This window comes from Vulpes vulpes, chromosome 8 (genome assembly GCF_048418805.1).
Source record: "Vulpes vulpes isolate BD-2025 chromosome 8, VulVul3, whole genome shotgun sequence".
NCBI lineage: Eukaryota > Metazoa > Chordata > Mammalia > Carnivora > Canidae > Vulpes > Vulpes vulpes.
Genome location: NC_132787.1, coordinates 10,300,915 through 10,315,576, shown reverse-complemented (window position 1 = coordinate 10,315,576; position 14,662 = coordinate 10,300,915). Strand labels below are relative to the sequence as shown.

The 14,662-nt window shown below is 33.0% G+C and overlaps 1 protein-coding gene across 3 annotated transcripts in view; it reads right to left on the bottom strand.

Annotated features, from left to right (window-relative positions):
• Positions 1-14,662, bottom strand: part of ADAMTS20 (ADAM metallopeptidase with thrombospondin type 1 motif 20) — a 162,757-nt gene that overhangs the window by 99,166 nt on the left and 48,929 nt on the right. For all 3 annotated transcript variants that reach the window (XM_072765509.1, XM_072765508.1, XM_072765507.1), the window contains exons 7-10: positions 13,796-13,836; positions 6,462-6,567; positions 4,294-4,440; positions 1,269-1,410 (exon numbers count right to left, since the gene is read on the bottom strand). In XM_072765509.1, coding sequence (XP_072621610.1) covers positions 1,269-1,410; positions 4,294-4,440; positions 6,462-6,567; positions 13,796-13,836 — 436 coding nt within the window. The remainder of the gene's footprint in view (positions 1-1,268; positions 1,411-4,293; positions 4,441-6,461; positions 6,568-13,795; positions 13,837-14,662) is intronic.

The window sequence follows — 14,662 nt, the reverse complement described above, 5'->3', positions numbered from 1 at the left end:
GTAGAAATAATCAGCAAAAAAAAAATCTTTACTAAGTTCTAGTCATCAATTTACCTTTAAATATATAAAATGGCAAGGTTTAGTTTTAGATTTTCATCATACATTGAACAACGAGAGAGAGAAATTAGAGTGGAAATATTCAAAATTATGGGAAACATTTCTCTTTGCAAGATATTTTTCTAAAGGACTTTTTGTTGTAAAATGTTATTCACAAGGAGTTTCCAAAAGCCTCTTTTGATACGATGATAGAATGTATGAATAATGTGCATAGAAATACTGTATAATGTATACTGGTTTCCTACTTTGTGAATATAATGCATACTTTCAACTTTTGAACAAAGGGTTCTCAAGTTTTCACAAGAAATAAAATCCACAGAGGTTCACAGGAGCTATACCCAAGATAATTCTCTTCTTTTTCTGAATTTAAATTCAAAGTTTATTTAGTGTATAAATCAGGTAAAAAAGAAATGTATCTTGAACAAAAAAATTAAATCTTCCCCTCCTCCTTAGTGGATTTTTAAAAGCTTATTAACATTTTTTATTCAAAGATTTTAAAAACAATATTACTATGTGGAATAAATATGCTTTGCCTATCTTTGCACTCACTGTTATCTTTCTTTCTTCCTTTCTTTCTTTCATTCATTCATTCATTCGAGATTTAGTTTATGACAGATCCTGAATAGAACACTGGGGATATATATTTCAATGAGTGAATGAAGTTGCATTCCTGGTGCAATGATCCTCACAACCTAGGAGTGTATCTAACCTATGAAATATCCTCAAAGTTATAGAGTTTAATGATAACAACAGGCCCTAAATTTCATTTCTTTGGATTCAAATCTACGTAAATTAAAATGTAGTCTATTTGGATTCCTGGGGCTTTTAATATAACTCATTATCAAGACATTTCAATTTTATCACCCACCCCAAAAAATAGCATTTGAACATAAATATTTGAATGCTTTTCATTTTCAATAACCTCTCAGTGTCTATTTTCTAAATGGGGAGTACTTCACATAGGATTTTGTGAGAGTTAATGAAAATAATTAAGTACTTAACACAGTACATAGCACATAATAAGTACTCACTAAATTTTAGTTTCCCTTTTTTTTAACCGCTTTCTGGCAAACGGTCAAATTTCTCTAAGACTTACTAACTCTAAAATACACTTGAACCTTCTGTTCAAGAGAATAAATGTATATTTTTGAAACATATTCTAACTGTAACTTTATGGTAGTCTTAAAAAAAATGGATAGAATTTTTCTTACCAAGTATGGACACACTTGTGATCCAGGACCAAACATAAGTTCACACTGCTTGTTTACATCATACATTAATCCAGGAGGTTGTGAAGATAGATCATATATTCTTCCATTTGGTCTGTCAAGGAGGCATTCCCCATGACCAGTACTGTGCCAATGACCGAAAATATCATTAACAGATGTGGATGCCTAAGATTCTTTATCACATTTTCTGTGTTCTACACTTTCAAAAAGAATATCAGTATTTTTTTTTCATAATTTAAAAACCAATGCATATCAAAGTCAGGAAGAAAACCTTACAATTCACAAAGGACTTTTAACGTGTTTGTTCTCATTTGAATACTACAACAGCTTTGAAGATACAATTTTTAAAAAGAACAATGACAAACTAATCAGAATATAATTTTATGAAACTTATTCATAAAATCACACTACACTTTTGATCTATTTTGTTGCCCAATAGGAATGCCTTATATTTAATGCCCAAATTGTCAAGATGTTAAAAAGTTTTCAAATCATTTGAGAAAGTACATTTACAGTTCTATATAACAAAACAAGGGAATTTCAGAAATCGTTATGTTGTTTCCACTTTAAAGGGCTAGAGTTTGCTTTTTGGTTCTACTGCTTCCCAGGATGCATGGCTGTGGACAACTTCCCTGAGTCTCTTCACCTATGGTAACAGTGACATTATTCACCTTACAAGTTTCTATTAAACTGTGTGTGTATACACATATACACACACACACTTTATATAGAAACATACACACACACACACACTTATATAGACACACATTAATATATACATTAATATATAATGTATTATATATAATATATCATATATATAATATATACATATATACATTATATATGTATATGTATATACAATGTATATATAATGTATACATATGTATATGTATATACATGTATATATATGTATATATAATGTATATATACATTATATATAATATAATATACATGTATATACATTATATATAATATATAATGTATAAACACACATTTATATAGACACACATTAATATATAATTTATATATTAATATAAATATAAATTAATATAAATATCAATATATAAATATTAATATAAATATAATTTAATGTTTAATAATTTAATAAATTAATATTATAATTTAATATTTAATTAATTTAATAAATTAATTAAATATTAATATAAATATAATTTAATATTAATATTGAATATTAATATATGAATATATAAATATATGTGTATGCACACACATAACGATTTCTGAAATATATATATATTTATATTATATATATTATAATATTATTATATATATATATATATAAAGGACTTAGAAAAGTAGTAAACAGCTGGGGAAATGAGTGTTTATTACTCTTAGTTTGTAATGCAGTATCTAGTGTACAGGAAACTGAAAATGTTCAATCATTCCAATTGGGTTAAAAACATTTTGTTTTCAAAAAAAAAAAATAGAAATGAGGGACGCCTAGATGACTCAGTGGTTGGGAGTCTGCCTTTGGCTCAGGGCATGATCCTGCGGTCCCGGGATCGAGTCCCACATCGGGCTCCCTGCATGGAGCGTGCTTCTCCCTCTGCCTCTCTCTCTCTGTCGCTCATGAATAAAATCTTAAAAAAAAAAATAGAAACGATCGTTCCATTGCCATAATTTAGAAATCTACAATTTTTTACTGGCTAGAAAGACATTAAATTTTGTCCAAAACTGAACATATAAACTTTTGGGAAAAAAATGAGCACATATATATGTATTTTTAATTCCCATGGAGAGAATCCCATTACCCCCTTTCAAAAATAAGGACATTTACTGGTATTTTTAATCAGCATCTCAGTTGGCCATTGAACAAAGCTATATGCAATCACATATAGATCAGCAACTCTCTATTATGCTTTTAAATCAACTCTCCAAACAAGGATCACTGATAACTTTGTGATAAAGTTATGATAGAGTTAAAGTTGTGATAAAGTTATCACTGATAACTTTGGATTATATTTATGAACATATAATCCAAAGCATGCTTTCATTTATTCTTATAGTTCTCATAAAGAGAGGTAACTAGAAAATGCATAGATTGGGGATTAGAATATGTAGAAAAAAAAGAATACTTCATTTATACCAAAAAAAATTACTTGGAAAGAGTTTGGCCTTACCTTTTAGCAACTGTCAATAAATAGGACAGAAACACCACTTGGATAAAAGTGGGAATTAAGAAGCCTAGTGGAAGGTGGAGAGATGAGACAAGAAAAATCTGGATCCACCTCTTCTCTTCAAACCTAGGAAAATCTTCCAAAAGAACATGTAAACATATAGATGCCAGACCTCTCTGGTTGTACTAAGCTACTTCAAAGATTCATAGTTTGACATCAGCTATTGTCTGTCCTTCAAAGGCACCTCAAACATGAGCCACTCAAACTCCTCTCAAAATATTATTCAGTAGCTTCTGAAAAAATTGAAACACACACACACACAAGGAAGTGTAAATCTTAGTAGGGCTCTCCTTGAAAAGTTTTCCTAATAGAGCACCTAAACTGTTAAAAAAAAAAAAAAAAAGTGGAAGGGAGAGAAAGAGAGAGAGAGAAATAGAGAAAGAAAAAGAAAGGCAAAGCTAGCCTCTGTCTGACCTGCCCCCTCCCTAAATATTTTATTTTTTAAAAAGATTTTATTTATTTATTCATGAGAGACACAGAAAGAGAGAGAGAGAGAGAGACAGGCAGAGGGAGAAGCAGGCTCCATGCAGGGAGCCTGACGTGGGACTCGATCCCGGGTCTCTAGAATCACACCCTGGGCTGAAAGCAGCGCTAAACCACTGAGCCACTGGGGCTGCCCCCAAAATATTTTAGAAGTATGTATGTATATACAACCCTTTTCTTATTTTCAAAAATGCATTTGTATAAAGAACACTCTTAAACAGAAAAACTAAACAGAAATTGAACCACTTTAAAAGAACATATGAATTTCAAATTCTATAGTCTATTAAATGTTTCATTTAACTAAAGGAATATAATTTCAGACTTACTCTAGGAATTCGGTGATATATTTCTGACTACATTTTGACCAGGTCCAAGGACTTGTGTGGTAATTTAAAGTTGGAGCCATTACATGATATTGATGTTTACTTCCAGTTTCCTTACATTTAAAACTATCATCATGTGGAACATTAAATCTAAAAATGAAAATAAACACTTAAAAAAAGAATATGAAAATACGAATACAACATTAGTAACAGATCTCTTATAAGGTAAAAGACAAATAAATCCAATCATATTAAAACTTATACTTTTTTTTTTAATTAATTTTTATTGGTGTTCAATTTACCAACATACAGAAAAACACCCAGTGCTCATCCCGTCAAGTGTCCACCTCAGTGCCCGTCACCCATTCCCCTCCAACACCCGCCCTCCTCCCCCCTTCCACCACCCCTAGTTCATTTCCCCGAGTTAGGAGTCTTTATGTTCTGTAAAACTTATACTCTTGATCTCTCCTTTGAGCACTGTAAAACCAGGGCTATCTTCATGTTTAGAAGCACATGATCTGAGAAACACTAGATTATAACTTTGATCAGCAGCACGGTCTGTTGACTTGGTAGCTTGAGTCTAAAGAATCAAAATACATTGACTCTGGCTCACCTCATCACAATATAGATATAACATTCACATAAATACTTGCAGGTTTCAGCATGCATATCCTAAGAGGTGTGTAGGTAGATTACATAAAAGCGATACCACACTCATTTGTAGATCACTGACTATTTACTACAGTATCAAAATTTCTTGATAGAAAAGAACCCCTAATTCTTTATCATTCTATAGCATCCATCTGTTTTACACGAAACAGCCTACGTACTGTTTCCAGTCTATACTCAGTGATTATTGATAGAACTGGAATAACAAAAACCTTCCTAAAGGGCAACCAATTCTTTGTAAGATCAAGGATTTTAAATAATTAGCTGGCCAGCAGCAGAGCCTATGCATTCTTTTGAGGACCTAAGTATGAACTTGCATTTAGAAGGAACACTGAATCCACCTAACTCAGCTCTTTGCCTGCTGAGATTTGTACTTAAAAATCAGTCTTTCAATTAAGCTACCTACCCATATTCTAAAGACACCCAAAGAGTTTTTCAGGAAGAAAATAAATGTCTAAGATGGCAGTCTCTGCGAGAACAGTTTTCCATTAGTTAGTAGCCTTGGAAATCAGCTAACAGTACTTTCCAGATGTTACTACAATGCATCTACGGCCCTCAGGTAAGCTCCTGATCCCATCCCCCCCTCACTCAAACAATTGGAGTGTACACCTTGCTGATAATGCTGAAACATAACGGTGCTAAAAGGGAACTGAAGAGGCACTGTTCAATAAAAATGATTTCCACTTGAAATTATTCCTGTTGGATACCCTAATGATGTAAGGCATGACCAGGGAAAGAAAATGTAGTGAAACTAAAAGAGGCAACTCTAGCCTCAATTCCTTATTAGCTTATAAACAAGAAATCCCAAGAATGCTGGGGGTACACATATGGAACCCTTTCAGAGGATGAGTTTGTAGGGGTTTCTGACTTTCCATGGGAGCTCCGAGGCTATCATGGGGAATCATGGCCTGCATTCTTAGAGCATAGAACCCCAGTAGAATTTTTAATAATGCAGGAACAGATAGAACCCTTCATTTGTACAAACAAAAAACAAAAAAACAAAACCAAAAAACAACTATGAAGCTAGAGAAATAACTAAAAAAAATCTCTTAATGATTAAGAAATTCCCACATGCCACATTCTCTGCTGGGGCTCTGAGCTATAAGAGCAACAAGTGAGTTGGTATTACAAATATTATTGATTGGGAGTTCCCCAGAACCAGAAGCCCCTGCAGGCCCTCCCATAAGATGGAAGAGGACAGTACCTGGTCATGTATGGGATAACAAGGGATAGAGGCCAGAAGTGCTGGTCATGTAATCCAATACAGTAAATGAAATAAAAATTCCCAAGTTCTAGTTCTTTGCTTAGTCTGTTGATCTGTGCAGCCTGTCTGACCTAACAGATCACAAAAGAGCCAGAGTTAGCATTTCAGGGATGAAAATTACACTAACAATATTTTTAAAGACATAAAGCTGCTAATTAATCAATTGAAGATGGAATTGTAGGCATTCTGTGCAATGATTAATAGAAAGCACATCACTGAGGTAGCAGAAGGTACTTACACATGCCCGAGCTCGTGGGCGATGGTAAAGGCAGCGCTGAGTCCATTTTCTTCACTAATAGAGCAGCTCCGTAAAGGATCACATAGGGTACCTAACTCTGCTAAACCTGAAAAATTTCATGTTTGTATTTCAAAATGGGAAGTATCAAATTATAAAGAACTAAATTTTAAAGCTTTTACTATTGGCAATACTACTTAGAAACGGATACAGAGTTGGCTATTAATATTACAAATATTTTATAAGGTGAAGGAAACAAGAATAGAATGATTTATCTGCAGCTGAAATCTTTTTAAGCCAATTCTTGGATTCTTTTACTGAAGAAAATAACCCAAAATATGGGGTGAACAATTCCTTAAAAAAAAAAAAAAAGGAAGAGGATGTTCGCAAATTGAATTTAAATAACAAAAATTTTTTAAAAAGAGTAAAAAAAGTTTGTTATAGGAAGGATGAGGTTTTAGGCAACATTAGCGTAGAGACTAGACAAATCAATGAAAGTTGGTAAAAGAACTAATATAGAAGATACCACAGAACACTATAAATTAATGAATTTGCTTTACTATTTAAAGTTTTGAGGCAGCATACAATTATTCAGCTATAATTAAATGAGTGATTATATGTTAAGTGCATAGAATAGGACCTGGCATCTAAAATGTGTTAAATAAAATATTAAAGGTACCCAATAATTTTATAAATGTTTAGAAAATGTATCCTATTAAGATCTATTCACTCTTTAATATGAAGAATATCACACAATGCCAACTTGCTGCTGAAAGATAGAGCTGATATAATCCAGAATAAGAAATTGAAAATAAGTGTTCCTTACAACAATCCATAGTCCGTCAACTCAGCTGGCATTTATTTACCGTGATGGCATAGTTTTTGCTACTATTATCCTTCAGAATTTTATTGTAAGTTATCTGCTCTCTTAAGGACAATCCCTTTCATAAAAAAGCAGAATTTTTCATATATAACCAGTTGCTTACTGGAAAGTTTTTGCATTTAGAAAGTTTTTAATACAGAGTAGACTTGTATTAACTACTGTGCTTTAGATCTATACTCCTCTGTATTCTTTCATTTATAAAACTTAAAAGCATGCACATTTTCCTAGCATTATGGTAATTTCCGAAAAATGAGAAATGTTTTGTTGTGCTTTAAAAAACGCTGAACGAAAAAAAATAAAAAATAAAAAATAAAAACACACTGAACTGAGGAATCTAAAAATGCCAGAAAAATCCAGATGAACATGTTCAATTACCAATACTTCTTTCCTTAATAAACAAAAGTATTTGCTCTCTTTCTGAAACCACAGCCAAAGGCATTGCTTGGACAAAGATTCCCCGCCCCCCCCCAATACCATTTTCTTAGTTAGAATCAAAGTAAAAAATGAGCAAGGAAAAAAAACAAGATTATTTAACAGTCTGCTCTCCCAAGTATGCAAAAATTATTGTTTTACTAAAGTATGACTTCCTACTTTATGTGCCATTTTTTAGACAATTTTGGTCAATTTTATATTTCTCCTTTACTAGAGGTTAAAACTAAACACATTTTTATTGAATATCTTGCTATTCCTGCGCCTTCTTTAGTATTTTAAATCTGTTAAGTGGCTCAATTTCCATATATTCATTTCTAAGACTACATAGATATTTCAAACAAAATATTGACTATTATCAAATTTTATGTTTCATGCTTAAAGATGAATATATTCCAAGCTAACCTGTCCTGTTCTATTGACTATGTGTCTTTTTGTGTCAGTGCCATACTCTTTTGATTACTGTAGTTTTGTAGTATAATTTGAAATCTGGGATTATGAAACCTCCAGCTTTGTTCTTCCATATCTGAAAGCTTTAAAAAATATTTTATTTTTTTAGGAAGAGGAGGAGGAAGAGGAGGAGAAAGGGAGGGAAAGGTAGGGAGGGGTAGAGGGAGACAGAAAATCTTAAGCAGGCTCCATGCCCAGAGTGGAGCCCAACATGGGGCTCAATCTCAGAACCCTGAGAATATGACCTGAGCCAAAATCAAAGTCAGATGCTTAACTGAGCCACCCAGGTGCCCCATACCTCTGGTCTTTTTGACGACCATTATTCTAACAGGTGTGGAGTGTGATTTTGATTTACACTTCCCTAATTAGTGATTTTGTGCATTTTTCATATATTTGTTCCATTTGTATGTCTTCTTTTGAGATTCGTATCCATAGTAACATTGTCATGTCTGTTAGTAATATGTGATCCTAATGAGTAATTTAACTTTTTGAAATTAGTTGGATACTTAAACTGAGCCATCTAGGTGCCCCTGAAATCATTTATTAGTGTAATGATAATGAGAGCTGACCTGGGTGCTTACTATGTATCTTATACTATTGTAAGGTTTTATGTGATAGAGCTCATTTATTCTTCATAGCAAATCTATGAAGCTAAGAGTAACTTTCAGTTTCATAGAAGAGTATAAGTCATGTGCCCAAGGCTGTACAATTTGTATTAACACAAGGATTAGTATTTTATTTTGTCATCTAAAACATGTGGAAAAATCACTAAGTATTCTGCTATATATTATCTTTTGTAGATATCATTGCCCAGTCTTTGAACCTTTTTTGCAAAGCATGTTGAAAATGGTTTTCCCTCTTTATATTTTTTAAGAGTTTATTTATTTATTCATGAGAGACAGAGAGAGAGGCAGAGACACAGGCAGAGGAAGAAGGAGGCTCCACGCAGGGACCCTGACGTGGGACTCGATCCCGGGTTTCCAGGATCACACCCTAGGCTGAAGACAGTGCTAAACCGCTGAGACACCCGGGCTGTCCGGTTTTCCTTCTTTAATATGGCTAGATTGGGTGACTCTGTGCAGCTTCTTGAACTTCTAAAAATAGGGAGGCCTGTATCAGATTTGGGCCCAAGCTACCTTATTCTATCTCTGACCACTTTTATAGAACCCCATATTAGCTTGAGTGAATTTAGGTACAAACCATCAATTAGCTGCTTGGTGCCATGATGTTATATATTCACTTTGATTTGTTTTTGTTCTTGCCTGTTTATGGGCATATTTTGAGTTGGGTCTTTAATCATATACAAAACATATTTCCATGGATCTGTATGTGATTAACATGGTTAGCTTGTTGGTGGGAATGTAAATTGGTGCACCACTATGGAAGACAGTATGGAATGGTTCCCTCAAAAAACTAAAAATAGAAAGATTATGTGATCCAGCAATTCCGTTTTTGGCTATTTACCTGAAAACAAAAACACTAATTTGAAAAGATATATGCATTCCTATGTTCACTGCAACATTTACAATAGCCAAGATATGGAAACTACCTAATTGCTAAGATTACTGATAGATGAATGGATAAAGAAGATGTGATATATAAGTATACAATAGAACATTATTCAACCATAAAAAAAGAATGAAATCTTGCCATTTGTGGTAACACAGATGGATTTAGAGTATTTATGCTAAGTAAGGTAAGTCAGAGAAATACAAACACCATTTAATTTTACTTATATGTGAAATCTACAAAACAAATCAACCAACCAACCAGTTTGATCAATACAGAGAACAAACTGGTAGTTGCCATGGAGGGTAGGGAGTGGGTGAAAAAGGTGAGGGGGATTAAAAAGAACAAACTTCCATTTATAAAATAAATCACAGAAATATAAAGCACAGCATAGGGAATAAGCCAATAACAATACTATAATAACTGTGGTGATATATAATAGCTTATCACAGTAAGCATTTCACAATGTGTATGTAAATGTTGACTAACTATAAGGTACAAGTTAAACCAATATTGTGTGATAATTATACTAAAATTAGAAAAAGGAAGTAAACATGCTTTTTAGGACTCAATACTTAGGATTAAATTTTTTGCCAAGAACCTATGACAAATATTCTTAACAGTGTAACTTTATTAGTATTCCCTAAAGAAAAAATTATTGAAAAGTAAGGATAATTGCCATAATTCACAAATGACTGTCCATGAGATTTTGAGTGATGAATCAGTGGCTAGAATTAAAATCAATAAACCAAATAGTCTATTGCATTTCTATTAATCAGTATTCTGTGCTCTTTACAATAAAAAAGTCTAACAAAATTTGTGCATGACTAGCATGAAAGAAAACATGTATTACTGAAAGACATTTAAAAAGATCTACATAAATGGACAGATGATGTTTTATAATGAGTTGAAACGCAGATCTAAAATTTTTACGGAAAAACAAAGTCTAAGAATAGCCAAAATACTGTTGCCAAAAATAAGGTAAAGTTATATACCCTGCCAATTAGTAGGATTTATTACAGGGCTACAAAAATTAAAATACAATTGATTCTTGAACAGCATGGGAATTAGGGACACCAACCCTGTGCAGTGAAAAAGCATATAACTTTTGACTCCCAAAAACGTAATGGCCAACAGCTGACCAGAAGCCTTACAATAAGAGAATTACTGACACATGTTTTGTGTATGAATTATACATTGTATTCTTACAATAAAGCTAAAGAAAATCATAAGTAAAATACATTTACAATACTGTGCTGAAACAATCTATGTGTTAGTCTCTGTATAATTTGACTGGCTCAGCTCAAACTATGTTGTTCAAAGGTCAACTGGTAGAGTAGAATTGGTACATAAACTAGGAAAGTAATTAATGGAATGGAGGAATGATTTGCAGACACTCATGCAAATACAAAATTTTTAGGAGACTGCAGTTACTAAGTAAAGGAAGTGAACTATTCGATGTATGGTCTGAGGAAATTGACTATCTAAATAGAAAAGGAACAAAACTAGGTCTGTATCTAGTTTTATCCCAAATGGTTTAGAAATTTAAACATGAAAGGACCAATTTTTAAATGTTTATAAGAAAAAAGGATATGTTTAGACTTTGAGTTACAGAAGGTTTTTTTTTTTTTTTTTTAAAGATTTTATTTTTTTTTATTCATGAGAGACACAGAGAAGGAGGCAGAGACATAGGCAGAGGTTGAAGTAGGTTCCTTGCAGGGAGCCCGATGTGCGAATCCTACCAGGACCCCAGAATCACGACCTGAGCCAAAGGCAGATGCTTAACCACTGAGCCACCCAGGCATAACAAATATAAAATTGCTATAAATTCAGAGTTTACACCTTTTCGCAAACACATAGAAACAAAAACTAAGCAACAAATTATTGAAGGGTTTCTGTGATACACAGAAGCCAAAATGGATTTAGTATCACAAAGTTATAAATAACATCTAAAAAGCAGTAAGACAGTCCAATTTGCTGGCATATAGTTTTTCATAATATTCTCTTATAATTGTATTTCTGTGGTGTTGTTATTTCTCTCCTCTCGTTTGTGATTTATTTTGAGTCCTTTTTCTTTTTGATAAGTTCAGCTAGGAGTTTATCAAATTTATTAATTTTTTCAAAGAAAGAGCTCCTGGTTTCATTGATCTGTTCTATTGTTTTCTTAGTTTCTGTGCCATTTATTTCTGTTTCTAATCTTGATTATTTCCCTTCTGTGTTCTATGAACACTGATTCTAGGCTTTGTTTTTCTAGCTCCTTTATGTGTAAAGTTAGATTTATTTAAGATTTTTCTTATCAAAACTACAAGGAGCTATCCCCTCACACCTGTCAGAATGGCTGAAACTAATAACTCAGGAAACAACAGGTGTTGGCAAGGACACAGAGAAAAGGAAACCCTTTTGCACCATTGGTGGGAACACGAACTGGTGAGCCACTCTGGAAAACAGCATGGAGGTTCCTCAAAAAGTTAAAAATAGAACTACCCTATGATCCAGCAATTGCCTTACTAGTTATTTACCTAAAAGATATAAAAATACTGATTCTAAGGGATACATGTACCCCGACATTTATAGCAGCATTATCCACAATAGTTAAGTTATAGAAAGAGCCCAAATGTCTATTGAATGATGAGTGGATAAAAAAATTGTGGGGTGTTTGTTTGTGTGTGTGTGTGTGTGTGTGTGTGTCATATGATCTTACTCATGTGGAATTTAAGAAACAAAACAATCATGGAGGGGTAGGAAAAGCAGGAAACAACAGACTCCTGGCTATAGAAAACAAACTGATGGTTACCAGAGGAGAGGTGGGGAGGGCGAGCTGGGATGGGTTAAACAGGTGATAGGGATTATGAAGGGCACTTGCTATGATGAGCACTGGGTGTGGTATGGAGTATGGAGGTGCTGAATCACTAAAGTCTATATTCGCAATTAATACTACCCTGCATGTAACTGGAATTTAAATGAAAACTTGGGAAAGAATTTAGTAAAAATAAAAATAAATAAAAAGCAGAAGAAAATGACAAACACCACAGTGGGAAAATGAAAATCTTTTCATATCTAATGGCTATTTATATTTCCTTTACTCTGAGGAATGAAAGAAATATGACAAACTCAATTATGGAACTGAAAATTACTACTATAATGAAATATATTACATTTAGATTGGCAAAATGAGAAATCTGAAGATACCTTGGGTTGAGAAGGACATAATGAAAAGAAATGTTTATACACTATCGATAAAGAGATCAAGTGGTAAAATCACTTTAAGATATACCAAAGTGGAACATGAGCACATTTAAATGCATAGCATTTTAATTGTAGGAATATACCCTAGATTTTAAGGTTAAGTTCATAATGAAAACCTGGAACTGGCCCAAATATCATGATAGCATGTAAACTGAGGATGAATTATTATACAGGAGTGAAAATTCATGAACTACAACTACAATGCTCAAAAAAGAACCAAAACCAAACAATTCCTTTTATGAACACAGATATATAGAACTATGTTTCAATATGGATGAAAGGAAATAGAACATATAAAATTCATGGTATTAGCTACCTCTTAGAGACATGCAAAGGGATAGAATAAGGACTTAGCGCGGGCCATATGATTGTATTAAGTTTGGCTCTTAAATTTGGTGGTAGATTTATGACTATTCATCTTATTATTTTGCTTTAAATTTACAAATAGTTTATATGTATGTAGTAACTGGCACAGTATCAGTTCCTATTCTTTAATACGTACTGAAGCAGAAGCTAAGAATGACAATCAGTAATGAAGACAATCAAAATGATTACAATGTAAAATAAAAGGAAAACATTTTAAACAATTCAGTAAACAATTATAGAAATTCTATTTATTAAAGATTTTTTTATTTGAAAAAGAGGGAGAACATGCAAGCTGTGCGGAGGGGTAAACAAAGTCTTAAGCCGACTCCGTGCTGAGCACCGGGCTCGATCTCATGACCTGAGAGCATAACCTGAGCCAAAACCAAGAGTCAGATGCTTAACCAACTGTGCCACCCAGGCACCTAAGTTATATGTAATTTGTAAAGTAACTTACCCAATGTGTCACATTTCTCTCTAGCTCCACAAATGTCTTCCCTTAAAACAAAAAATTTTGAAGCATTTTCAGAAAGTATTTTTCAACAAGTCAAAACAAAAAAGAAGCTTGAACTATATGATGTGACTATTAGCACTAACTCACTTCCAAATTCAGTCCTATTAAGTTCTCAATAATTTAAACCTAGGGCAATACAACATTTGTATATACCAATAAGCAACAGGTGCTACATAAAAGTGACTACTAAAAAGAGCTGAAGTTTAACCACATTCAGCAATAAGCTCTGTATCTTTCACCTCTCTGCCTTTACTTACACTGTGTGATGTAGTTTTTGCTTTTCTAGATGTTCCAACTCATTATGAGCTTCAGCTATTATACTCCACCACAAATAATGTTCTCAGACATTACCAAATTGCTTAGTTTTTTTTTTTCTTCTGCATTACTTAGTCTGTAAGCATTCAATTTGACAGTTCTCTTGTCTTTCCTTATGGTCTTCCCTATTCTAGCCTTTTTTCTAACTCCCATCTTGTAATTCATTATCTCCAATTTTTGTTGCTTGGCCTCTAACTATAATCCAGGGAAGAACCATGGACTGATGATATAATATGGTGGATAAAATTAAGTCAATTCTGCTTTAGTTCTGAAAAGAGATAAAGCACACAGACTACACGTCACCTATTTTACATTGACCAAGTGTTTCATTTCAGAGTTTTCGAAAGTAGAGATTGCAGAGTTTGACCTCTAAGTGGAACAATTATTTCCTTTTGTCTACCAACCAATCCTAAGATCTAAATATCCCAGTAAAAATAAATAAATAAATAAATAAATAAATAAATAAATATCCCAGTAGCCACCAGTGTTGCTGAA